The sequence below is a fragment of the Heloderma suspectum genome, chromosome 3, assembly GCF_057233095.1.
Source record: "Heloderma suspectum isolate Gila_16-S chromosome 3, 16-S_ref, whole genome shotgun sequence".
Lineage (NCBI taxonomy): Eukaryota > Metazoa > Chordata > Lepidosauria > Squamata > Helodermatidae > Heloderma > Heloderma suspectum.
In genome coordinates this window covers 8,374,468-8,399,242 of record NC_139460.1, presented here as the reverse complement: position 1 = coordinate 8,399,242, position 24,775 = coordinate 8,374,468, and the positions used below count along the sequence as shown (strand labels likewise).

The window sequence follows — 24,775 nt, the reverse complement described above, 5'->3', positions numbered from 1 at the left end:
TCAGTTTACACGAGGCAGACGAGAGCTACTACGCTGAAGCCTGAGGATCGAAACTGCCCACCTGTCGTCTGCTGGAGCTCTAATAATGCTTTGATTGTCGAAGTCGCCGACTGGGATTCACTGGAGACATCCTGGTAGATTATGGTCGGGCTGGAGTCCACGGCAATCTCATGTTCTGACCAGTCCTGGCTGCGGGAGGCAATGACGTGAACCACTGGCTGGGAATCTGAAGACACAGGAGATGATGAGATCTCCAGTCAATCTATGTCGGTGACTCTCTCTCTCCCAAACCACAGGCTCATCGTGCAACTTGGAAACTATTCATGTTTCATTTCATTGCATTTATTGCATTCCTACACCACCCAACCTCAAAAGTTCTCTGAGCGGTTTACACAGATAAAAAACCTTTAAAATACAGTATTATAACATAATATAAAAATCACTGGCATACAACATCATGCACGTTAGATCCCTGCTCTCCAATAAGGACCCCATGTGACACATGATGTCAAAGCCTCTGCCTCTCCCTGCTCCCCACATTTTCTTATGACCATGACCGTGACCATGACTGGGGGCAGAAGGAAGCCAGGCCTCTCACATAAGCCAATGATGGAGAACCATTTTCAGCCAAATTGCCCCTGGGCCAGGGCTTTGGGGGCCCCTTCCCAGCAGTGGGTGGAGTCACTGCTGGCATGCACCCCCTCCATCCCCATATTTTCAAATGAACACCCCATCTTCATACACACACAAACATAGATAAGCACACACCCTTCCCAACCCCATCTCCTCAAGCTGATCCATATGGGTCAGCTGAAGAGGGGTGTTTTTCCTTCCCTGCACTGAGACAGGCTCCCTTTCTCAGTGCTGGGGCAGGGGAAAGGGCATATCTCCAATCTGCAGCAGTTCAGAGATGAGCCCTTTTCCCCTCTCTCAGTGCTGGAGCAGGAAAAAGAAAGAGCCGGGGCCTCAGGAAGAAGCTTGATGGGCTGGAGGGGAAACTCCCACTGGATGTATTCGACCCATGGGGTGGAGGTTTTGCATGAGTACCATAAGCAAACGTGTGCCCCATGCCTGATGTCATGTGTGCACAATGTTGAATGTACTTTTAAAAACCACTGCAGAATATCATGAAGGAAATAACTGGCACTCATGGGCTGGTGATTGCTGGGAACAACTACTGGTGGGCATGACAGGCTCTGGCTTCAGAGAGGAAACTTGAGTTAGGCGACCATGCAATGTTCGAGTTTGCTAAGGTTCTCCGAAGTCTTCTTTGAAACTCGTTTTGCCTCATTTGCATTCCTGAACATGAGCATCTTTTTTTTTAATCAGAAAAAAATGCATTTTTAAAAGTGCCCATTTTTTCCAATTGTAAAAAGATGTGCATTTTTCCCCGGGAAAAAATGTGCATTCCACCCCCACCCACCCCTGCAATAGGCTAAAAGCGAAAATGCTAAATTTGGGGGGATTTGCACAAATGTGCATCTGCACAGTTTTGAACACAAAAGCAAGTTTGGGAACCTGCGAAAGTTTCCCAAGAACTGCATTCCTGTCCACGATCGGGGTTGAGAATAGGAGAAGTCTGCATGATTTGCCAACCGGAATGGAATTCTCATACATCCCCAGGCTGAGCCATTAGAGACTGACTGCACATGCACTGGGTGTCAACTGCCAGTGCCACTACTTCACCTTGACGGTGTTGATCACTTGCATAGACCCTTTAATCCCAAGGCACTGAATTCTATTCATTGTCCCCCAGCCGAGAGCTGCCTGACACAGCGTGGCTGAATGGACGAGCTGCATGGAATTGATGTGGAAGCTCCTACTGGAGTGTGCCAGGAGGAAAGTGCTGGCAGGTGTGAGGAACCTGTGACCCGCCCGGGTAGTCCTGGACTACAATGCCTATCGCCTCCAAACCAATGGCCCTGTTGGCTGGGCCCAATGGGGCTGGCATCCAACTTCTGGAGGACCACAGGTTGCCCACACCTGGATAGAGGAAGTAAAGTGTTTAAAAGCAAACAGACAAAAAGACGCACCGCTTGATACTTTTGCTTAACTGCAATAATGGAAACAAACTGCAGCCACCCAGTGTTAATTTCTTTCCTTGCATTGCCAGTAAACACAGAAGACAACGCAACCACCCCCTGGGCAAATGCGGCCTAATGGCGCCATCAGGCAGACAAGCACAGGAGCCCAGAGCAAGACATGTGTGGCCCAGCTCAACATCCTCCCAGAGGGAGCCAGAGCCCAGCTTCGTATCAGCCCCCGAAGTCCTGCCAGCCACCATGCCTCTCTGGGAAGCGCCAACCCACGGCACCTCCCTTGAGGGAAATCTAGGCGGGTTTCACCTTGGGAGCCCTGGGAGGATTCCGTCGAAGAGGAGCTGCTCTCTGTGTACGCCTGGGGCTCCTCTTTCACCTCCGGCAGCAAAGCGTTCCCGGTCTCCACCACTCGGGATGCCTGCTGCAACGTCTCTGTCACCAGCTGCCTTGTCTGCTCGCTCACAACTGTTGCCTGGAAGGTCACCGGCTTTGGCTTGATAAGGACCTAAGAAAAAGGAAAAGGAGAAAGGAATCTCACGTTAGAAGTTCAGCTTGAGAGTTTACACATATGGATTATTCCTGCTGCAAAAGTTTCACATTTAGAAACACTGTTATCCTGACTCCTCCCTTCACAGACTCTGTCAGAAGAGCTCATTCGGTCCAGCATCCTGCCCCTGCAGTGGCCAACCAGATGCCTCTTGGAAGCCATAACAGCCTGCTCTTGCTCTCTGACAGCTGGTACACTGGGAGGCATACTGCCTCTGAACCTGCAGCCATCACAGCTGATAGCCTTGTGAAGTTGTTTAGCCCCCTTTTAAAGCCACCTGAGCTACTGGCCATCAGAAGATCTTCCGGCACTGAAGACTGTGTGACAGCAGCCAGCCGCTCTATGGCATGGGGGGCAGGGTGCAAAGTCCTTTCCATCAGCCTGCCTGGCCCAACTGCCACCCGGCCTCTCCACACCTACAATCAACCACTGTGGGATAGACTGGAGCAGAGGTAGGGAACCTGACACCCTTCAGATGTTTGGGACTACAACTCCCATAATCCCTGACCACTGGCCATGCTGGATGGGGCTGAAGGGAGCTGCCCTCCAGATGTTTTGTATGGCACCAAGTTGCCTACCCTTGGACTAGAGGGGGAAAGATACCCTGTTTGGGCAGTGATTCACTCTGGCTCCCCAGCTGGATTCTCCTCCCCTTTTCTCGCTATAGTGCTCCCGTCTTCCTTGAGAGCAGCCTTCCCCAGCCTGGTTCCCTCCAGATGTTGTTGGCCTCCAACCCCCATCAGCCCCAGGCAGCATGGCCAAAGGTCCAGAGTGCTGGGAACTAGAGTTCAAAACTTCTGGAGGCCACAAGGTAGAGCAAGACTGCTTTAGAGCGCAGACTTAGCTTTTGTACAGCACCTAGCAAACTGAGGCTGCAATCCTGAACATACTTACATTGGCGTAAGCCCCACCAAACACAAGGGGACTTACTTCTCAGTAAACCTGCACAGGGCTTCACGCTTCAGAAAGCAGAAGCATTTTTATGCCTACTTCCCAGCCGAACACACCCTTCCCTCCCCAGCAGCACAAATTCATAAAACTGATGCAATAAAAACCACTTCAGAGAAACCTTGCGGCAGGATAGAACTGTACAGCTCTACAATCACCAATGTATAATATGACCCGGGGCAGGGTTAGGGGTAGAGGGTGTAAAAAAAGATGTCTTAAAAGACAAAATTCAGAAAGCGTAGGGAGTTCCAGAGAGAGAAGGCGGTGGGGTGAGGGGGAGGTGACACCCACCACTGGCACCAGCAAAAGCACCCCTCAAGCCCATCGCAATGATTGGGAGGCATTCCTTCAAACATTTATTTATTATTTATTTCTATCCACCCTTTCTACCAAATAATTGTGCTCAAGGCAGCTAATGAAGAAATACAGACTGAATTCAAACATAAAATAAAAACAAATAAACTAAAAATACAATGAAATAAACAGCACCCAGCCAATTAAAAAAAAACCCTTCAGCAACTGACAAGCTTATATACCAAAGGCCTGCCTGAATGAAAAGGTCTTTGCCTGCAGACAGAGGGACAGGAGACAGGGAGCCAACCTAGCTTCCCTCAGCAGGGAGTCCCAGAGCCCGAAATAACCAGGATTAAGACCACTTAGGGGTTTCAAAGTCAAACTGTATTATACCTGGGAATGTTTGAGGGGGGCATATAACCCCCCGCCCCACACACACCTCGAATTGTAGTTCAAAAAGAAGTTAAAGGAGTAAATTTCAAAATTTTGAGAAAAAAAACTGTGGTTCCCTTTTTTGTTCATAAAGTAGAGATGAAGTGACCGGTGCATTTATAGAAATACAGAAATGCATTGTATTTATACTTGTGATTTTATTGCAACTTCTGTATGTGTAATCCTTTTGAGAAAGAAAGAAAGAAAGAAAGAGAAGGAAGGAAGGAAGGAAGGAAGGAAGGAAGGAAGGAAGGAGGGAAGGAGTGTGTGTGTGTGTGTGTGTGTGTGTGTAGAATCACAGAATAGTAGGGTTGGAAGGGGCCTACAAGGCCATCGAGTCCAACCCCCTGCTCAATGCAGGAATATATATTGTAAAGATACCTGTGTTTTTCCTTGCTGCCCATACACAATTTTGGTCGGGATGATTTTGGTGGCTGGCTGGACGGCAGATCCAATCCCTTTTGGCTGTGTGACGATCATTTTGGTAATGGGCCTGGTGGCAGTGATGATGGCCGGTTTTGCTCCAGCTGGCACTGCTTGGATAGTTTTCTCTCCCTGAGGACAAGGTTTGTAGAGTACCTTTTAATGACAAGCCTCAGTCTCAAATCCAAAATCAGTAAAACACACAAAATTTATGCATCATGTGGGGTGGCTCACTTGCTTGAGTTATCTGAAACTATCTCCTCTGCAGATATCTGATGTTCACCAGCAGAAGTATGAACTACCTTCCACTAAGCAATGAGGATTATACCACTCAGATTACTTCAAAAGAGGAGAGTAAAATACTGTCCACATTTTTAAAGTTAATTATTAAAAGCAATTGTCTAGCTTAGCCCCAAATGAGTAACAGGAACGAGTGGAAAGGTGGACTTGTAGAGATGTTCTTGGGCTACTAATTTGCGAGTTCATTCTTGTAGTTGGCCTGCATGGCCCTTTGCTTTTGACTCGGTCTTCCCCAGTCCTGGGATAACACACATGCCCACCCACCCCAACCGCCACCATAAGGGTGTCCGAGGAAACAACTTGCTTTAATGAGCTTCCGCCGTGCATTAAAAACGTGGTTGTTCAGGCAGGCATTTGGGGTGGGTTAGGGTATTTTAGAAAATGTTTTTACTGTAGAATTTTATTGTTTTAAACTGTTTTATTGTATGTTGTACATCGCCCAGAGTGGCCGGGTGACCAGCCAGATGGGCGATTAATAAATGTAATAATAATAATAATAATAATGAGGAGGAGGAGGAGGAGGAGAAGGACCCTGGAAAGCTGCTGCCCAAGCCGACAGTCCTGGACTAGAAGGTCAAAATAGTCAGGCCCGGCCGAAGGCCCCTTCCTATAGCATCGCCAGATAAGCTGGTGCGCGTATGACGACCACGTGAAGACAACTCGGGATGGCCCCGTGGAGGGACTGTGACTCCGCAGCGACGTGTTTGGCTCGCAGTCATCAGGCAGCCTTCTCCACACAACCCACCCAAGAACCCTAAGATCACATGCCTGGTGTGGGAAGCCAGCTGTGCACAGACCACCGAGTGGATTTAAAGTGGCGGCTTTTATAACATACCAAGCTGCCTGAGTTACACCAGGACTATTACCCAGCTAGCCCACCGTTGTCCAGGCTGACGGTCTGTGGCCCCTCCCAGGGTCTCTGGCAGAGAGGGGCCGTTGCCGCCACTTGCTACCAGACCCATTTCAATGGCGACGCCCCAGATGGAACCTGGGACTTTCTGCACGCCAAACAGGTGGTCGGCCCTCATGTGGCAGCCATCACACCTTCCCCCCACAGTTCTGCTGCCTGTCCCTCTGCGTCAACATCGGAACCAGCTGTTTGCTCTAGATCAGGGGTGTTGAACCTTCAGCCCAAGGGCCAAATTCCATTTTGGACAAGCTCTCGGGGGCCGCATTCCACTGGTCGGTGGGACAAAAACACAATCAGGCCCTTCCTGCCAGTAACTAAGCCTTAGGAGAGGCATTTCAACCTTTTTGAATGGGGAAGGAATGCACAGAAGCTGGGTTACCACAGGGGGGAACGCCAAATGGGGAACACCCGAGGGCTGGATTTGGCCCCCAAGTGGGCTGGATTTGGCCCCCGGGGCTGAGGTTCTACACCCCTACTCAAAGATGTATGACTCTCACTTTTAAGGTTCACAGAACTACCATCGCGTACACTCACTTACCCCTGCATTCAGCAACGTCGTGACCACGTTTTTGCCCGGAAGTCCTTGAATGGTGGTGCCTTTCCCTGTCGTCTTTTGCACGACTATCACATTGGGCTTGGACGTCACGGGGATTGTAGTGATTTTGGTCGTAGTTCCTAGGGGGAGGGGGAAATGGAAAGGAACTTTACTTAGAACGAGTGACAATGCACAGCTGCAGCTATGGCTCCCCCGTGGCGTTTCCACTTTCCACTGGTTATTTACTGGCACAATCTAGGGGGCACCATGTCTAAGAGAACACTGAGCCCCCCCCCCCCCCCCCGCTGGCGCTCTCTTTTCCTGGCGTGGGAGTGACAGTGTTCAACTGGGAGCCTAGAGCCATGTCCCTATTCACTGCAATGGAGGGAGCCAAGCTGCATGAGAAGTCCTTTGCACAAGGAGGCCACAGTGCATGCATCACAGTGCATCAACATCTTGGTGTTGGGGAATTCTGCTAGATTCTGGGTGCAGTCTCAAATTACTGAGACAGTCAGGGTTAACTTTAACCAGAGAAAACTGACTAAATGAAATAACTTTCAGCCAAAGCTGATCCCTTTCTCTCCTGTCGGGCAAGATCCAAGTTAAAAGCCAAAGCCCTAGGTGGCTTGGGACAAGGCATCAGAGAAACACTGGCAAAATTGCAGCCGGGGGTGGGGGGTGGGGCACTGTGACACTCATGGGAGCATTCACACAAAAGTTGTGAGAGCAGTGCAAGTTTTGGATACCTTTTTGTTGGAAATAGGTCTTCATCAAAGAGTTACCTTAAAAAAAGAAAGAAAATAAAATAGCTTGGTCTACGAATAGTGGTACTGGCTCATTAAATTGCCAGGAGGGGACGGTTTTACCAAGCACAGAGATGCGGCACATCACAGATCAGGGTTCATCTCCTTTTTTGACCGTAAAGAAGAATGGCTCTAATGCGCCTTTGGTGCATATGTTAATATTCCATCACAGCGAAGACACTTTAGCATGAGGCTTACTTCCCCTTCAGGTCCACTGTTCTCCACTGCTTAGTGTCCTCGCTTGCCATCCCAGGACCACCAACCACCATGTTCCCTACTTTGAGCTGTACTTCCAACCTGGCACCGCTTTGCTACTGTAACCAAAGGCTAAGCAGCTGCCGCTTGCTGGCTGTTGCTGACCAGGCATTTGGGGAGCCAGTCATGGCTGGGAGCCGTAGCAAAGAGTGAGAGGGCGATCCGTGAAGCCACTGCGCACCACCTAGGGGTTACCAGAGGCTCACAGGGTGGCATCTTGTGAAACAGCCTTCCTCAGCCTTTGGCCTTCCAGGTGTGTTGGGAGCAGAACTCCCATAATCCTCCGGCCAGCTATGTCAAAAAACAAATTGCCTCGGAGAGGCAAATTCTATTATATGTACCCTTAAATGAAACTTCCCCTTCTTAAAAGCTGGCAACAGTTAAAAAGTCTCCCGTGAACATGTGGCTTGCGAGCCAGGAAGTCCTGTGTATGCGTAATGCGCCTGAAATGGCGTCTATGTCTGTTTTCCTTTCTGGCTACGATGGATGCCCCTCCAAACAATCCCTGACCTTCCAGGGTGGCTTTCCTGAGCACAAGAGAGGCTGCCATGGAACCAGGGCTGGGGAGAAGGTGTATACTCATGGCACCTCGCCTCTGGCTTTCTAGATCCCAGCTTCACAGCACAACTAGGCAAGGCGGCAGGCAATCCATTGCAGCCGCCTGGAGGGCTGTCCCAGTGGTGGAAAAGAGTGCAGAGGCTGTATCAGCAGACAAACTGGGGCACATGTTTTCTCCTCCTTGCAGGCAATGTGACGACTAAAGGAAGGCTTTGCCCATCACAGGTGCATCTGGGTGCAACGGCACAGCATGATTTGCTGTGACATTCACAAGCAGCTGCAAACCCTCCTTTCTCCATACACAAGAGGAGGAGATCAGAAGCTTCCACTTCTGGTTAGTGGCAAACAATGGCTTGCACAAGCCATCGTTTGCCTGCAAACCAGGATCCCTAAGCACAGTTTGCTCCTGGTTTGCTCCTAAGGAGAACTCCTACTGCCCTCCCCTTGTGGGCAGGAAGAGCAAAAATCTGAGGCTCCCAGCTGCTTTTGCCATTAAGTCTGAATGCAGCCATAGCGCAAAGGCAATTTGGAGCCTGTCAACTGTCCTCAAGGAGAAATTACTTCTAGAAGCACCACAGCACTTTCTGATTTGAACAGATTTCCAACAGCCAAGACTGGAGCTTTTAAAGCAGGGATGAGCAACTTGTGGCCCTTCAGATGTTCTGTCCTACAGCTCCCATGATCCTTCAACATTGGCTATGCTGGCTAGGGCTGATGAGAATTGTAGACCAAAACACTGGAAAGCCACAACTTGCCCATCCCTGTAAAGAATTTGGGATTTTAGAATTGTCTGCCTTATTTCTATTGTTCGACTTTATTTCTGAATTGTAACTCACCCCAAACTTAAGCTATAGGGCAGGGTGGACATGTAGGTAAGGTGCAAGTAATTCTGAGAAGCCCTATTCCAGGGGTTTCCTCTCATCTTCTGTTCAGCAATGCACAAATGTCCCCAGGTTTTCATGCTCAGAGGTTGCAGAAAGGGATTCCAGGAACATGTAAAAGGACACATTTGTGCTACGTGAACATACCCTGAGTCTTCGGAAGCAACATCTTGCTTCCTATTACTGGGCCAGGAATTAATAATACTTTCAGGTTGCAGTCTTTAGAACAACCCTGTGAGGCAGGCCAGCATGATCATCTACCACACTGCAGATGGGGAGTTGGCACTAAGAGGTTTATTTAAGATGTGAACCAGGGGTTTCTCTTAGGGCACAATCCTATGCACGTTTAGACAGAAAAACATCCTACAAGTCCCAGCATTCCCCAGCCAGCACTTTTTCTGTCTAAACATGCACAGGATTGCACCCTTAGCCACTGTAATACACCAGCATAATTTTCCCAACATGTTTTTGAGCTGTTGCTGTACTCCTTGGATGCACATGCATTCCTTTTCCAACTTACTGCTGGAGCCAAGGGAAGACCTCATCCGTACAGTGAAGGCAACAGGAGAAACAGCCCAAGTTGAGGCCCCAGGAACCCTACTGCCCCTCTTAGCAACCATGTTCTTTGAGAATGAAGGCGGCAAGTCACACCTACGTACCGGACACAATGTTGCTGCTGATGATCTTGCCCCCAAGCGTGGCGAGCGATTTGGGGACAACGGTGATGATGCTGCCACTGGTGGTTTTCACGTAGGTGGCAGCGCCGGGAGTGCCAGTCATGCGTGTCCCTATGGACGGGCTTACCGCTGGACGCGTGTACGTCGCCTGAGTCCCTGATTTGGGGGAGAGGGCAACAGAGAGCGGAAGAGAGAGAAGTCAAACGTCGGTGGAACAAAGCATTACACACCAATGGGAGAGGCACATAATGAGCAGTTTGGGCAGCCTTACATTCCGAAGCTAGTACCTGCAAATGCTGAGAGGTGGTAAGCCTAGCATCTGGGCTGCACCACATCAGACTGCAGGCAAGAATCCACACAGCTGAATGGTCCCACGTGCACACCCCAAATCCCTGCCCGTAGAAAATTAGCATGTCAGGGAAAAGGTTAAGTGCGAACCCTTCTCTCCAACATGCTAATTTTGCAGGGTACTGAGAAAATCCACCCTTTCCCACATACTCTTGTGTTTTCGGTTGGTTAGAGAATGGTTCCAGAGGATCGAGGGCTACCTAGTCTGCATTCCATGACCTTCACTACGTGCCATGAAGGCTTGTTTCCTAGGCAAGTAACATGCCCCTCCCACCCAGGCTTGGAAGAAAAAGAAACCTTACTTACCAGCGGGGGCCGTGACCAGCTTGGTTGTCATGATGGTCCCGTTACTGCTCACCACCATGATGGGGGAATTGCTGCTGCTGGGCAACGTGGCCGTGACCGGCTTAGGCAGGATTTTGCTGGGCTGAACTTGCTGAGTGATTATTTTGACACCTAGGAAAGAGGCAGAACCATGGCTGGGAGATGGACATGCGAAGCAAGGACGGAAAGGAAAGGGCTGTGGGATAGACACACACACATGCAAAACAACATCCTAAAGCACAGGTCAGGGGACAGGTGTGGCTCTTGGGAAGGGCCTGGGAGTAGCTCAGTACAATAAAACTAAAGTTTCATTGCGAGATAAGCTGATCCTCCAGCATTTCCAGATAGGGTCAGGAAAGAATCCCGCCTGAAATCCTGGGGAAGCGCTGCCCGTCAGTGTCAGGAAAACTGGACTAGATGGACCAATGGTCTGACCCAGTATAAGGCAGCTTCTTGTGTCCCTAAACCAAGCCCCGCAGAGCTTCGGCCATGAAACAAACGCCCTGCAGACATCTGCCACCACCAGGAGGTACGCCCCAACATGCACATCCCAAATTGGGCACCTGTGTGCGTATATGGTTCTAAAAAGATCCACCCTCTGGGCGCCATCCTGAAATCATAAACTCAGCCCTGCTGGGAATGAAGAAAAACAGGCATTCCTCTGTGTCTGTCTCCCAGCAACTGGTATTCGGGAGGCCATTGCCTTGGAACATGGAGGTCCCCTTTTGCTGTCATGGCTAACAGCCATCAAGGAAGGACAGGGTGGAGGGCTAACCCCCTTTGAAAGCCATCAAAGCTGCTGGCCAGCACTGCAGCCCATGGCAGCGAAGCGCGTAAGCGACACATCGGAGGTGGAAGAACCTCTGTCTTCAGTCTGTCCTAAATCTGCCAGCTGTCCTTGGCACTGAGTGACACGCTACTGCTCCCACCCCCCATGGCCGAGTGCAGCATGTAGCGAATGGCGGGCGCAATCTGTTTCGCGCTACCGGTGGCCCCCAAATTATGGAATTATCTCCCCGACGAGGGCCGCCTGGCGCCAACATTGTTATCTTTTCAGCACCCGGTTCAGACCTTTCTCTTCTCCCAGGCATTCAACAGTATATGATCAGTGTTTAATTGATCCTGGAATGTCTTACAGCTATGGTTGTTTGTTTCTGAGATTGTCTGTCGTTGTTTTAGATACATGTTTCTTTTGTGTATATTGTCTGTTCATGTGCTTTTTATGTAAATGGTTTTTAATCTCTGTATATTGCATTTTTAATGTTCTATCTTTGTAAGCCGCCCAGAGAGCTCTGGCTATTGGGCTGTACAGAAATGTAATACATCATCGTCGTCGTCATACCTGATTCCTGTTTGATCTGGATGGTGGGCTTGATGCCCGGTGGCAGGGGAGAAGGCTGCGAGGGGGCCGGGGGTGGCGGCTGGGGCAGCGGCGGGGCGGCGGGCGAAGCCTGGGCAAGCTGCTGCGGCACCTGCTGCTGGGCTTGCTGCAGTTGCAGCTTGGGGGACGGCTGCTGCTGGGCTTGCTGCTTGGGGAACTGCGCCAAGATCTGGGCTGGCGTCCCCACCAGGCTCTTGGGCGAAGGCAGCCTGGCTGACGCAACCTTGATGGCCGACGTACAGACACCTGGGAGAGAGAAGGCAGGCAGAGGCTTAGCGTATGAAGCGGGATGAAAGTATCGCCTCGCTCTAATCGGAGACGTCCAGTTGCGCAGGAGTGGGAGATTCAGGACAGATCAAAGGAGGGACTTCTTCACGCAGCAGAGTCAAACTATGGAACTCGCTACCACAGGATGTGGTGACGGCCACCAATCTGGATGGCTTTCAAAGGGGGGTTGACAAATTCCTGGAGGAGGAGGCTATCAATGGCTACTAGTCCTGATGACTATATGTGCCTGATCTCGGAAGCTAAGCAGGGTCAGCCCTGGTTAGTACTTGGATGGGAGACCGCCTGGCAATCAGGCTTCCTGCATTGAGCAGGCGGTTGGACTCGATGGTCTTGTAGGCCCCTTCCAACCCTATGATTCTACGATACCTCCAGTATCAGAGGCGGTATGCCTGTGCATACCAGTTGCTGGGGAACATGGGCAGGAAGGTGCTGTTGCACTCATGTCCTGCTTGTGGGCTTCCCCTGAGCAGCTGGTTGGCCACTGTGTGAACAGAATGCTGGACTAGACTAGACAGACCCTTGGCCTGATCCAGCAGGGCTCTGCTTATGTTCTTACATTATCCTTTTAAATGGAGATGCCAGAGAATGAACGTTTGGCCTTCTGCATGCAACCCTTGCGCTCTACACTGAGCTACAGTCCTCCCCTAACTCTAAGGGCAGCCAACGTCTCACCCTGGGCTACTGTTGACATCACCACAGACGGCGTTGAGGATACCACGGTGGTCACAGCAACTGTGCTGGGAGCCGAGGATGGAGTGGAACAGCCCACGGTGGCAGTGCTGGTGCTGCTGCTAAGCAGAGAGGACTGGGAAGCAGTTATAACCACTGGCTGCTTCTGGGTGGTCGAGGCGATGACGGACGTTGGGACAAGTTTGGTGACGGCTGCGTAGTTGTGAGACTTTGAGAGGATGTTGGGGACAAAGGTGGAGCTGGGAGATGTGGTTACTATGATCACCTGAAAAGAAACCACAACAAGAAAGGTTTCAGCCTTTGGTCTCAACACCATAGGTTGATTTTTGTAACAGCTCTTGCCAGTTGCCAAAAATGCTCACACCCATTGCCATGGTTTCCAGAGGACTGCTCCAAAACAGACTAAACATGGTCACTCATCCAAAAGGAGGACAATGCTGATGTAGGAACCATCGCCCTCATTCTGAACTGGCTTGTGACATCAACATTCAGCCCAATCTGAGTGGCTAAGCAGCATCATGATGTCATCACATTCTCTGCCAATACATGATTGGCTGGGGTGGCCCATTCCCTAGAAGATGACCTCCAAAATGGCTGTGCAGGCAGAGAATGACGGGAGTTTTAGTCCAAAAATCTGGAAGCTATTGGGTTGGGAAAGGCTGGAGTATATGATTGACCCAATGATGACATGCAGTGAGCTCCCAGCTCTCTGCAGCCCACGTCCCGCACTCTAGCACCACTGCACCCTCAGTCTAGGGCAACTAAGCAGGAAGAGAGATGTCTGTGTTGCTTCCTTGTTTGCAAATATGAAACAAAGGGTCCCAAGGCAGTGTGCTCCTCGGCCTGCTAGTGAATGAGACTACCTGAAGGAGGAGGGCACAGGCTGCTGGGAAATTTGGCTGCATGACAGTGTGTATTCCTGAGGCTGGGCAAGCATTGGTCTTCACATTTTGGGTCACGACTCAAGAGATGGGTCATACCATAAACACCATAATCATCTTTTTTTAAAAGGCTTTTGTTGTTGAGGAGGAGAGATGACAGAAGCAGAAAGACATGTTCACTTATTTTATTTCTTTATTTCATTTCTATACATATTCTATTCATATTCGGATGAAAAAAGCAGGAAATGGAAAACAGTTTAACAAAATCTGTATTGTAGGTTGAGGTCAAAAGTGGCTGGGTCAAATGTTTGGGCCATCCAGGGGCAAAGTCACCCCTCTTTCGTATTTCCAGAGTGTGAGTGCACAACATGGGGGGGAGGCAAATTGACCAGAGCGCCTCGCAGCTTGGAAAATCAAAATGGAAGCTGCCAGCCAATTGGAGCTGCAGGTAGCTCAGGAAAGTTACCCCCAGCAGTCACCTAACTCCCCCCTCCCTCCCCTTCACACCTGCAAAAAGAGGCAGGAATCTGGCCCAGTTCTACTGTGGTCGAAGAAAAGCTAACCTACACACACACACACACACATACACACACACCCCTACCTTCTGGGTTGTCGTGTTGGTTGTCTGCGTTGACGGCTTGGTAAAGGTGATCTTCACAGGGGACATGTGGGGTGGCAAGGAGTTGGCGATACTCTGCATGATGGTGCTCATCTTGGGGCTGCCGCTGACAGGCACCGTGATGGTCTTGGTGACCGGTGTCGCTGCCTTTGGGACTTCCTTCAGGAGGACAGGGGAGGAGCTTGAGGAGTTGGTACGGCGCCTTTTGCGGGGCTTCTCATCGTCATCTGAGCAGCTCACACCTGCAACGAGACACACAGGACTCCATTCTGTAGCTCTGCCCTGCCAACACCCTATTACACCTGAGGAGAATGTAGCAGTGCTACTCAAACGCACTACTACATCACCTCCCACCACTAGCAGGATGAATGAGGATAGTGGCTCAAGTTTACCCTGTTTCACTTGAAATACCCAAGAGAAAGAAATTGCTCTACCTCGGGGGGGGGGGGGAGGGGTCCACAAACGTTTTGGGTTGGTGGGCACATTTGAAGTTTTGAGTGTTGTAGGCACTCTCACAAAATGGTTGCTGTGGTAGAAGAAGGTCAGCAGGTGCTGACCTTCTTCTACCACAGAAAAGTAACTTGCCTGTGAACCCAAAGTAACTTGCCTGTGAACCCAAATACAATGCAGAGGTGGGCTTGGAACTCCAAAACATAAAATCACTCTTTTGAACACAAATAAAGATGGTGGGGAAGGGCAGCACTTCTCTTTGCAGCATGCCAGCTTCCCAGTTTCCAAAAATGCTTGTTAAGGAATAAAATAAAAAATCAGGAGCGGCAGAGAGCCTGGCAGGCACCAAGAGAGGAATCCGTGGGCATGCTGGTGTCCACGGGCACCATGTTGGTGATCTCAGCTCTACCCACTTTCTAGTGGATTGCTTTACTTTCTGCCCAAATTCTCCCATCCATATTGAATAAATCATTCCCTTTAAGGTGCAATCCTATGCATATACAGAGAAAAAGTCCTACAACTCCCAGCATTCTCCAGCTAGCCATGCTGGCTGGGGAATGCTGGGAGTTGTAGGATTTTTTTTTCTGTCTACACATGCATAGGATTGTGCCCTTAATTCATTTATTTTTGTATAGCCCAACTGGCGGGGACTGTAAGGGGACTTTCAAAACCAGCTTGCTATACAGTGGCAGGTGGTGGCGGTGGAGGAGGAGTCTGCTGTTCAATACCAAAAGCCCCGCCGGCTGTGCCCAAAGCCTTTGAAGCAGCTCTTTGGAGCAAAGCCTCAGGACTTCCCCCTTTCCCGGAAACATCACTTACTTTTGACATAAACAGCACTTCCGCTCGGCAGGACGACAACGTTGGAAGCCGGACTGGCGGGTCTGGGGGATTTCACGGTGGCAACACTGCCACTCGGTACCGGGGTGGACGTTGGGGTCGAGGTCGTACTTGTGAAGGAATAGCAAACCACCACTGGAGAGGAAGAGAAGGCCACCCTCACTGGGTAAACTGAAGGATGGCATCTTATAGCCTCAAGACTGCTGGGACTGCTTACGAGTCACAGGTTTACTCTTTACCCGCCCAAGCCTAAAGCACACATTGCTCTGAACACATCGAGACCCATCAGAATGAATGGTCCCTTCTGTTCATTCAAAACCAGGGCGTCAAACATACTTCCATGGAATTAGAAGCGCAACGTGGGATGCTCCTGTGGAAATCTTAGTGAGCTCTGCTACGAATTCCACATACGCTTTCCCAGCTGGTGTTCATGCTCTTTCTCCAGACCATGAGCAGCCAAAATTGTCGCCTTCCTCTGAGGCAAACCCGGGAGTTCTACGCTGGCTGAGGGGAAGGAGGTGTGGCATGAAATGCTGGCCAGAAAGAGCCGTCTGCGAAGGGCTTCAGCCCGTGGCAGCCGGTGAGGTTCCTTGGCACAGCCCACAGCTCACGCCTGCCCTGGGCCCCCCTTTAAGGAAGTGTCTGGGTGCTGCCATTGTGTTTCCCCACAATGCCTTGGAATGACGCTATGCTGGGGGCATTGTGGGAAATTAAAATGGTGGTGGCAGCTGGGTCCAGTGCTGCTGGCCAAAACAGAGGGGGTCTCTTGAAACTGGCCCTTGGCCAGTTCTGGGTGGGAGGGGGGGACTGCTTGAATGAAAAGGAGCCCCTTTCACCTCAGCATTTTTGACTGATGTTGCCAAATATGAAGCTCAGAACTGGCCTTTTTGGGGACCCTAACCCTTTCAGACATTACAACCATCTTTTGTCCACTCCCTGTATCCCAAAGAGAAAAAGGCAACATACCCTCACCTTCTTTGCTTCCCGTTTCAGCTGGGGAAGGGAGGGAGGCGTTATGCTGAAGGGCTGCATTGGCAACAGCGTTGGCTGTGACGGTAAAAGCCGTTTGGGGAACCAGCCGCGGCATGAGAGGGACCAGCCGGCGGCCTTCGATAGACCATTCAGAAGAGCTGTTGGGCCCAGACATGCTAAAGAGAAACACACAGTCCTGTAAGGGGAAGCGTTCTGTTCAGTCACGCCCCAAGCTAAATCTGTCTTCACAACTCACAAAGCATTTCCAGGCAATGGCTTTTACCTGCCTGAAGCAGCCAGGTAGAGTGGACTAAAATTTCAAACCAATGAATACGTGTAACTATTGGGGAGGTGAGCCACAGCTCACTGGGTAGAGCTTGCGCTTCATGTTCATGGCCCAGGTTCAATTCCCAGCATCTCCCGTTGAGAAGGATCTTTAGGAACGATGTTTCCGACAAATCTCAGACAGCCACTGCTTCTCAAAGCAGACCAGCCTCTCCCAACCTGGTGCCCTGCAAAGGTGTTGGACTACAGGCCCCATCATCCCCAGCCAGTGACGTGCCTATGTGAGAGGCATGGCTCAAAGATTTTAACAGGGCCCCCATCTTACTTATGCGCGATAGTTGTCAGTCGCTCATCGTTGACTGCCCTCCGAACTTCAGCCCGATGTCTTTCGGTGGAAATGCTGTTGGAAGATGCCAGAGCATTAGACAGAGAAGGCAGGGTGTCTAGAAGCATGGCTCAGCTTTGAATTCACTCAAAGTGAAATGGATGTCTACCAGAAGCAATGCTGGCAGACATCTCTCGCCGGTACTTAAACAGCTGTGCTTGCCCTTAAAGACATTCACAACCTCCTTGTACACTACGGTCATCTTCAGAGGCTCTTCTCTTGGCGCTCCTGCTATATGAGGTCGAGTGGGTGGCAACTGGGAGACCTTAGCAGTGCTCACTCCCCATCTTTTAAATGCCTTCCCTAGGGAACCTTGCCTGGCACCTATTTTGTCATCTTTTTGATTTTCCTGGTCCCTGAATTTGCATTGGTTTTGTGCGGCATTGTCTGCGGTTTCATTTTTTTTTATTGCAGGACTGGATTTTTAAAAATATTTTTATGACGTTGTTTTAACTGAATGTAGGATAAGCTCTCCTAAATATGTTTTACTTGAAGGATGGGATATAAATTAATCTAATTAAAAAATGTTGACATTGCACATAGCAAATTTAGGCACTGTTCCAATAAACAGGAGGCGGGGAAAGTAAAGAAGTACAGGGCCTTTTTGGTGGTGGTACCGATTCAGTCAAATTCCCATCAGCCACCTTCCATTAGCTCCATAAATTAATGAAAAAAAATCTGCCAAGCCTTTTGCTATTGGGTATTTGCTTGTTTTTGCTGCTGGTTGTTGCAGCATGTATCATTGTGTAAATTGCTTTAAGTGTTACTTAAATGATTACTTTACCTGTCACTAGGTTTTAAGCACTTATGATTTTGTATGATTTCATTTTATTGCAAACTGCCTTTTTGTGGTGGAGTTGACAGGGCATCAGTCTGAGCAATACAATTAAGTTTGATTCACCTAAGCACTTTGGAGAGTTCTCCCAGGAGGTCTTTCTTCTCCTTCGTGAGATCCCCCTGTGCTCGCAAAGCACTGATAACGCCAGCGTATGCCTCCAGTTCTGTAAAGGGGGATGGGGGAGAGAAACAGATTGAAATCAAGAATACATCTCAGAGGGGAAAAAAAAGAGAGACTAGAAAAAAACCTTTCTCAACCTGGCACTCTCCAGATGTGTTGGACTGCAACTCCCATCATCCCCAGAGCAATAGGACTTACTCCTGTATAATACCCCAACTGTCAGACCATAGGTCCACCGAGCCCGGCACTCTCTAGAGTCTCAGGCAGCGAGGGGCCTTTTCCCATCACCGGATCCTTTTAACTAGAGATGCTGGGGTTTGAACCCAGGACCTTCGCCTTGCAAGACACCATGTGGTCTATCACAGAGCTACAGCAGTCCCCTAGTGATAAACGACGGTTAAAGGCTCCTGCGAGCCCAACATACCTATCCAAAGAGGAGGCAGCCCAGTGTTCCTCTTTATGATTCACAGGTCTGGCCTGTCCTCCTTCCAATCAGCCTTGGCAGGGAGCGGATAATGCAGCTGTGACATGGCACTTGGCATGACTGTATTGGTCACTCCTGATGTAGCAGAACTACCTGCCCTCATGGGAGGCTACCCGTGGCATATCCGCATGAGTTGCTTCTCTAAGCTTGCCGCCTTCCAATTAGGGGCCAGCTCCTCAAAGGGTAGTTCATCCCAGGGATGGGGATTCCATGGCTCTCCAGAGACTGTTTGACTACAGCTCCCAGCATCCCTGAACACTGGCCATGCTGTTTGGGGGTGATGGGAGTTGGGAGCCCAACAACATCCAGAGGCGCCCCACTCCTGCCCTACATCTTTTCGGGAATAAGAATGAGGCAGATCTTCATTTTTCATGAAGAACGGATGCCTCAGATGTCGATGGAGAACTTTGTTCGGTCCACATTTTTAAGCAAACTGCCCAAACTACATTTAAGCAAAATGCACTGCCCAGACTAATATGCGGATCAGGACACAGTTCTCCTTTGGATTGCACACTACCCCAAATTTTGTGGTGCAGTTCTCGGCTCAAGAATTGTGGACAAAAATGTGTATATTAGGGAAAGATGCAGCACACAAAAATAAATGGAAATTTTCATGCATTTTCTTTTTATTGCAGACTAATGTGGCAATTCAATAGAACAGATAGAGGACTGAATGCATGTGAAACTAACACGGACCGTATATAGACGGATTCGTCCAAGACCACTCCTTTGCACCAGAATCCACTTTTTTTTTTTAAAAACATTTTCAGATAAGGAACAGAAGCTATGACATAATAATTGGCCCCCAAAGCAATCTCCTGACTGAATGGAGTTCTAAACCCAGAGTCAGACCTCACATGAAATCAACACTGTATTGCACACAAGTGGGAACTGCAACAAAATGTTGTAGTGTGGAAAGCTGCAGTTTAGTGTTCCAGCCAGCCGGAATGTAGTCTCTTTCAGGAGACTACATTCCATTCCCCCTCCCAGCTGGTTTTCCATTCTCTCCCCGCAATCCTCACTCCCCACACACTAAGTCAGTCAGTATTCCATGGCCACTGAGCCCCCACTGGACCAATGGGGGGGGGGGTCCCCTAAAACATTATTGTAGTTCTGCAGTCCTCAGGGTTCCCCGTGGCTTGTCAATACCTCCCTCCTGTGTGTGGGTGGCGGCATTTCGGCTATAGAACCAACAGCACTCACCTCTGAACATCAGAAATTGAGTGATGCACAATTAAGCGCTACGCAGCAGTGCACGCTTTGGCATTCTACTGCCAAAATGACATCTGCTCATGCAAAGGGAGCTTCCCCTTCCCCTCCTCCCCTCTGCAACTCCTTAAATATGCTCCGGAGGGTCCCCCAACTCTCCAGAGGAGATTTGGGGGCGCATGGGGGGAAGGGAATTCAATCTGCCAGAAGCAACTGTTCTGCCAGCAGAAGGACACCGCTAGATACAACCAACCGTCTTTAACACAACATAATAACTGAAGGGGGGGGGGGGGAATCGCTGATCAACAGAACCTCAACCAGCCGTGGAAAAAATCCCCAGGTGACTGGTAAGTATCAAGCCTTTGGATCACATCTGTTAATGTGACATGCTTTTCTGGCCCTCTAGCATTACTCTGACAGGTTACTTAACACCTGTCATCCATCTTGAGGACCCCAGATCTTGTACATATACATGCCAGAGACAGTTCATGCAAAGACAACCAGACTCTGAGCAAAAGAGCAGCATACCCAGTTTGCGAAGAATCCTTTTGCATTCATCCCTGCTGAGGTCCAGGAGGGTCGGCCACACCACAGGCATCGTTTCTCAATTGGTCTGCTTCCACAGAGCTCAGCCTCCCTGCAACCACAACACAAGCACTGAAAGCATCAAGAAAGACACCTCCCATGGCAGATGCATCCGGATGCTGAGCCCGCAAAGCAACGCCAGCACCTCCACCGCTTCTGCGGCCAAGTCAGAGCTCCAGGGAGCTCAAAGGATTAAAAGCAGCAGTTGACGAAGGCCCTGGTGTATGCGGAGAAAGGAGATCCTTCTACCCACCTTGCTTCCGCCACCAACATGCTGGGAGCAGAAGGAAGTGGGCTGCAGACATCTGATCTCTGTACACTCTGTGGGATCACCTGTGGAGAAGCTATCTATCTAGACAAGACCTGGAGTTAAGGAATTGGAGGTGGCGTCATGATGGTAACCGAAGGAGGGAAAGAGGCTTCATGCCTGATGTCTCTCACCTGTCAATATGTTTGAGTAATCATAGCCATTGCATGTTTTAAGCATTGTAGATATGTTATACTTACAAACAAAACTGTAAGAAAGGACAGTATTTTTATTTTGTTTCTATTCCACCTAACCATGCCAAATGAGAGCCCTTAACGGTGGCTAACCATAAAAAAAAATCAATAAAACAATACAAACAAAAAAGCAGCAACAGCACAGCAAACATTACAATATATCCCTGCAATATGTCCCTGTTTAGATGTCCCTCCTAAAAGGGACATCTAAACAAAGGGCAGAGAATTCCCCAGGGACAGCAGGGCTGGCCCGTGCGCCCATCAACTATAGCTCACAAAGCAGCAGAGAACAGAGGAGGCCCTCTGAAGATTGGAGTGTGAGAGTGCGGGGGGGGGGGGGGGCGGCGCAGAGGTGGTCCTTTACCGACCCAGGTCCCAAACTGCTTAGGGCAGGGGGGCAGAATCTCAGTACAGGAAGCTAAACCCAGCTCACCTGGGGTCTCAATCCAGCTTGCCTGGAATCCCAAAATGGTCACACACCCTTTCCCGCCACTGTTTGGTGGTTTCCTGGCTTTTCTGCCATTATGAAAACGTCTCTCCTGAGGCTTAGTTACCGGCAGTTGGAGCTTTAAGCTAAAATACACTGGTATTTTTGGCCCTGCCCCTTTTGCCATTGGCCCCTCCCACCACTGGAACGCACCCCCCTCCCGCCCGCTTCTCCAAAATGGAATTCGGCCCTTGCACTGAAAGACGTTCAACACCCCTGGCTTAGGGCTCTGATAAAGTTAAAACCAACACTTTGAAGTGAGCCTGGAACAAACCAGGTTCCAGAGAAGCCGGTGTCACACTGGTGTGAGGTGACCAAACCGGTCAGGCTCCCATCAGTAGTCCAGCTGCTGCATTTTTCACCAACTGAAGTTTCCAAAACACACAGAGCACATCGTGGTGGCTTGACTGATCAGCATGCAACTCTTTTGCTGAGGGAACTGCACTGCCTGCCTATTTGCTACTGGGCCAGGTTTAAGGTTCTAGCACTAGTGTACAAAGCCCTAAACAACTTGGGACCAGGATACCTTCTCCCTTACCGACCTGCCCAGTCACTGAGGTCATCAGAGGGCGTGCTCCTGGTGGTTTCACATGGACCCATGGCCTGACTGGAGTCCACCAGGGAAAGAGCCGTCAGTGTGGTGGCCCCCTTCCTGTGGAATTCCCTGCCTTTGGAGGTCAAGCAGGTGCCAACACTGTGTTGCTTCTGGTGCCTCTTGAAATCATTGCTATTTCAGGAAGCCTTTCTTAAGTGACCCGCCACAGTTTTATCAGAACTCGGTTTTATCAGAACTCTGTTTCTTTTAAAAAATAGTAATTATTTTCGCGTGGGTTCTTTATTCTTTTATCCTGTCTGTTCACTGCTCCGAAATCTTTGGATGTGGAGCGGTATACAAATATTGTAAAGTAATAAGTAATAAATACATAAGATCTACCTTCCACAGGAAAGGCATATCTGCTATGCTGGATCCAGTGGTGTGGGTTTTACAGAAAATTGGGAATTTTTCCAGCAATTTTTCTGGAAAATTTTTCAATGCAAAAATAGGCTAATTTGCATTTAAAAAATAACCTTCAGTTTGTACTGGAAAATTTTCTGAGCCCCCTAGAGCAGGGGTGGGCAACTCGTGGCCCTCCAGATGTTCTGCCTACAACTCCCATCAGCTGTAGCCAGCAAAGTCTATGGTGAGGGATGATGGGAGCTGTAGGCCAAAACATCAGGATAGCCACAAGCTGCCCACCCCTCTGCTAGACTGTGCTCTAATGTAGCATGAGTATTTTACTTGTATTTAGTAACAAACGTGAAGAAGTACCCCATGTTAATTTTTTGTCCCCATACAAGTATTTGACCTGAAATATTTGAGGGGAGAAATTAAGGCACACTTAATGTGATTTAAACATTATATTATACAGAATGTTTTATTGGAATACTTGTAAAAATGTAAAGACAATAGCATGTACTTCCCTTACATTGTTTAATGTAAGAAAAAACAAAGATACTGAAAAACTGTTGATGCACTAATTCAGTCTTTGCCAACCTGGTGCCCTCCGGATGTCTTGGACTACAGCACCCAGCAGTCAGCATAGTTGGCTGGGGATGTTGGGAGTTGTAGTCCAACACATCTGGAGAGCACAAGGTTGGGGAAAGGTGCACCAATTAATTTTAGCAACCCAAAGGACTGAGTATGAAATGCTGACAACCACACATCTATTTCAACAGAGTTCAATTCTCTTCCACTAATGTTGTTGGGACACCTTCGATTTTGCTACTTATTTTCATTTCACGCTGATAAATATCTATATTTCAATGACATATACGTATGCTACGGATAATCACCTGAAAAACATTAATTACAACTTTGAAACTGTCAAGTTTGCCTAATATTGTATTTGCCTTGGGTGACCATCCATTGTTACAAATGAGCTCAAGAAACAGAAAAATTTCCGCCCCACATCACACGCTGGATCAGACTATGTCAGACAGTAACCTGCTTCCCACAGAGGCCAACCATGTGCAGGACATGAGGACAACAGTATGAGAGAATTTTGCCTAAGGCCACCTAGTTTATTCATGTCAGAGATGACATATAAACTGCAGAGGTCCTGTTTCGTAGCTCAGCCTCTTAAGGTTCAATCCTATGCATGTTTAGACAGACAAAATGTCCTACAATCCCCAGCATTTGTAGGCCTTTTTTTCTGTCTAAACGTGTGTAGGATTGCACACTTAGCCACTGTTCCATAATAGTTGATGCACATTTGGAACAGTGGACATCTGCTGTTGCCACATTTCAGAATTAGTACGCCAACACCGAAGTGACATCTGGATAAGTCAGAGGAGCTTAGCATTAACACAGGCACTATTGCTAAGCTTTGTGCAAAAACAACAAACCACAAGCTGGCCAAATAAGTACAAATCATAGAATAGTAGGGTTGGAAGGGGCCTACAAGGCCATCGAGTCCAACCCCCTGCTCAATGCAGGAATCCAAGTCAGAGCATCCCTGACAAATGGCTGTCCAGCCTCATCTTGAAGGCCTCCAGTGTGGGAGAGCCCACCACCTCCCCAGGTAATTGGTTCCATTGTCGTATTGCTCTTACAGTCAGGACGTTTTTCCTGATGTTCAGCTGGAATCTGGCTTCCTGTAACTTGAGCCCATTATTCCGTGAATCAATTCATTCACATCAGTATCCCAAACCTAAGCCGTAGTTGAGATTATGGGGAACATGGATTGATGCAGACTTGGTTCACATGTAACACCAGCCCAGGGTTAGTCTACATAAGGGAGCCTGGGGTTTGCAGTGTCCCTCCTCCCCTCAAGTGTACCTGCTTCCTGGTTTGACCAAACCATAAACTTGCTGTAATGTCCACATTTGTAAACCGTGGCTTGCACCAGCTCTCCAAAACAAGAATTACTATTAGACGTATTATCCCACTTTTCCTTCAAGCTCAGGACAGCACGGCTGGTTCCCCACCTCCCATTCTACCCTCACAACAAGCCTGTGAGGTGGGTTAAGCTGAGATAGCAACTGGTCCAAGGCCACCAGTGAGCTTAACAGCTAAGCACGTGGTTGAGCCCGGGTCTCCCTCACCCTAATTCAGCAATGGGGAATGTCAAGCCTTCCAGGTCTTGTTGGACTACAACACCCATCATCCCTCACCCTTGGCTATACTGGCTAGGGCTGATGGAAGCTGCAGTTGAACAACCTCTGAAGGGCCACACTTTCTCCAACCCCATCCTAGTCCAACAATTCTGCTTTGGAGGGCAGGTAAAAGCCATAGTTTGCCAATCTGGATGCAGATGCCAGCTAGAATTTGATCAAATAATACTTAACATTTGTGTTGTGCTTCCAAACATCCTGCCCTACAGAATTCCCCAGAAGGCTATACCCCACCGCCTTTCCTCTGACCACCAATCACTGGGTAGTTTCTCAGCTTTTGTGCAGTTCTTCCCCCTTCCTAAACGTTGAAATGCCTCTCCTAAGGGATGTACGGAT

At 49.2% G+C, this 24,775-nt stretch overlaps 1 protein-coding gene across 11 annotated transcripts in view; it reads right to left on the bottom strand.

Moving 5' to 3' along the window:
* The window catches only part of EMSY (EMSY transcriptional repressor, BRCA2 interacting), a 52,300-nt gene that overhangs the window by 22,229 nt on the left and 5,296 nt on the right, over positions 1–24,775 (bottom strand). For 6 of the 11 annotated variants that reach the window (XR_014788935.1, XM_084842435.1, XM_084842440.1 and 3 more), the window contains exons 2-16: positions 20,242–20,350; positions 17,964–18,063; positions 17,003–17,077; positions 16,387–16,568; positions 15,403–15,555; positions 14,116–14,375; positions 12,616–12,898; positions 11,617–11,901; positions 10,257–10,406; positions 9,585–9,758; positions 7,175–7,210; positions 6,432–6,568; positions 4,642–4,839; positions 2,346–2,544; positions 62–226 (exon numbers count right to left, since the gene is read on the bottom strand). Coding sequence is in view for 8 of the 11 variants with exons in the window: in XM_084842435.1 (XP_084698561.1) it covers positions 62–226; positions 2,346–2,544; positions 4,642–4,839; positions 6,432–6,568; positions 7,175–7,210; positions 9,585–9,758; positions 10,257–10,406; positions 11,617–11,901; positions 12,616–12,898; positions 14,116–14,375; positions 15,403–15,555; positions 16,387–16,568; positions 17,003–17,077; positions 17,964–18,063; positions 20,242–20,311 (2,467 nt within the window). In the remaining 3 variants the exon portion in view is untranslated. The remainder of the gene's footprint in view (positions 1–61; positions 227–2,345; positions 2,545–4,641; positions 4,840–6,431; positions 6,569–7,174; positions 7,211–9,584; positions 9,759–10,256; positions 10,407–11,616; positions 11,902–12,615; positions 12,899–14,115; positions 14,376–15,402; positions 15,556–16,386; positions 16,569–17,002; positions 17,078–17,963; positions 18,064–20,241; positions 20,351–24,775) is intronic. The other 5 variants (XR_014788937.1, XM_084842438.1, XM_084842441.1 and 2 more) reach the window with 2 other exon arrangements.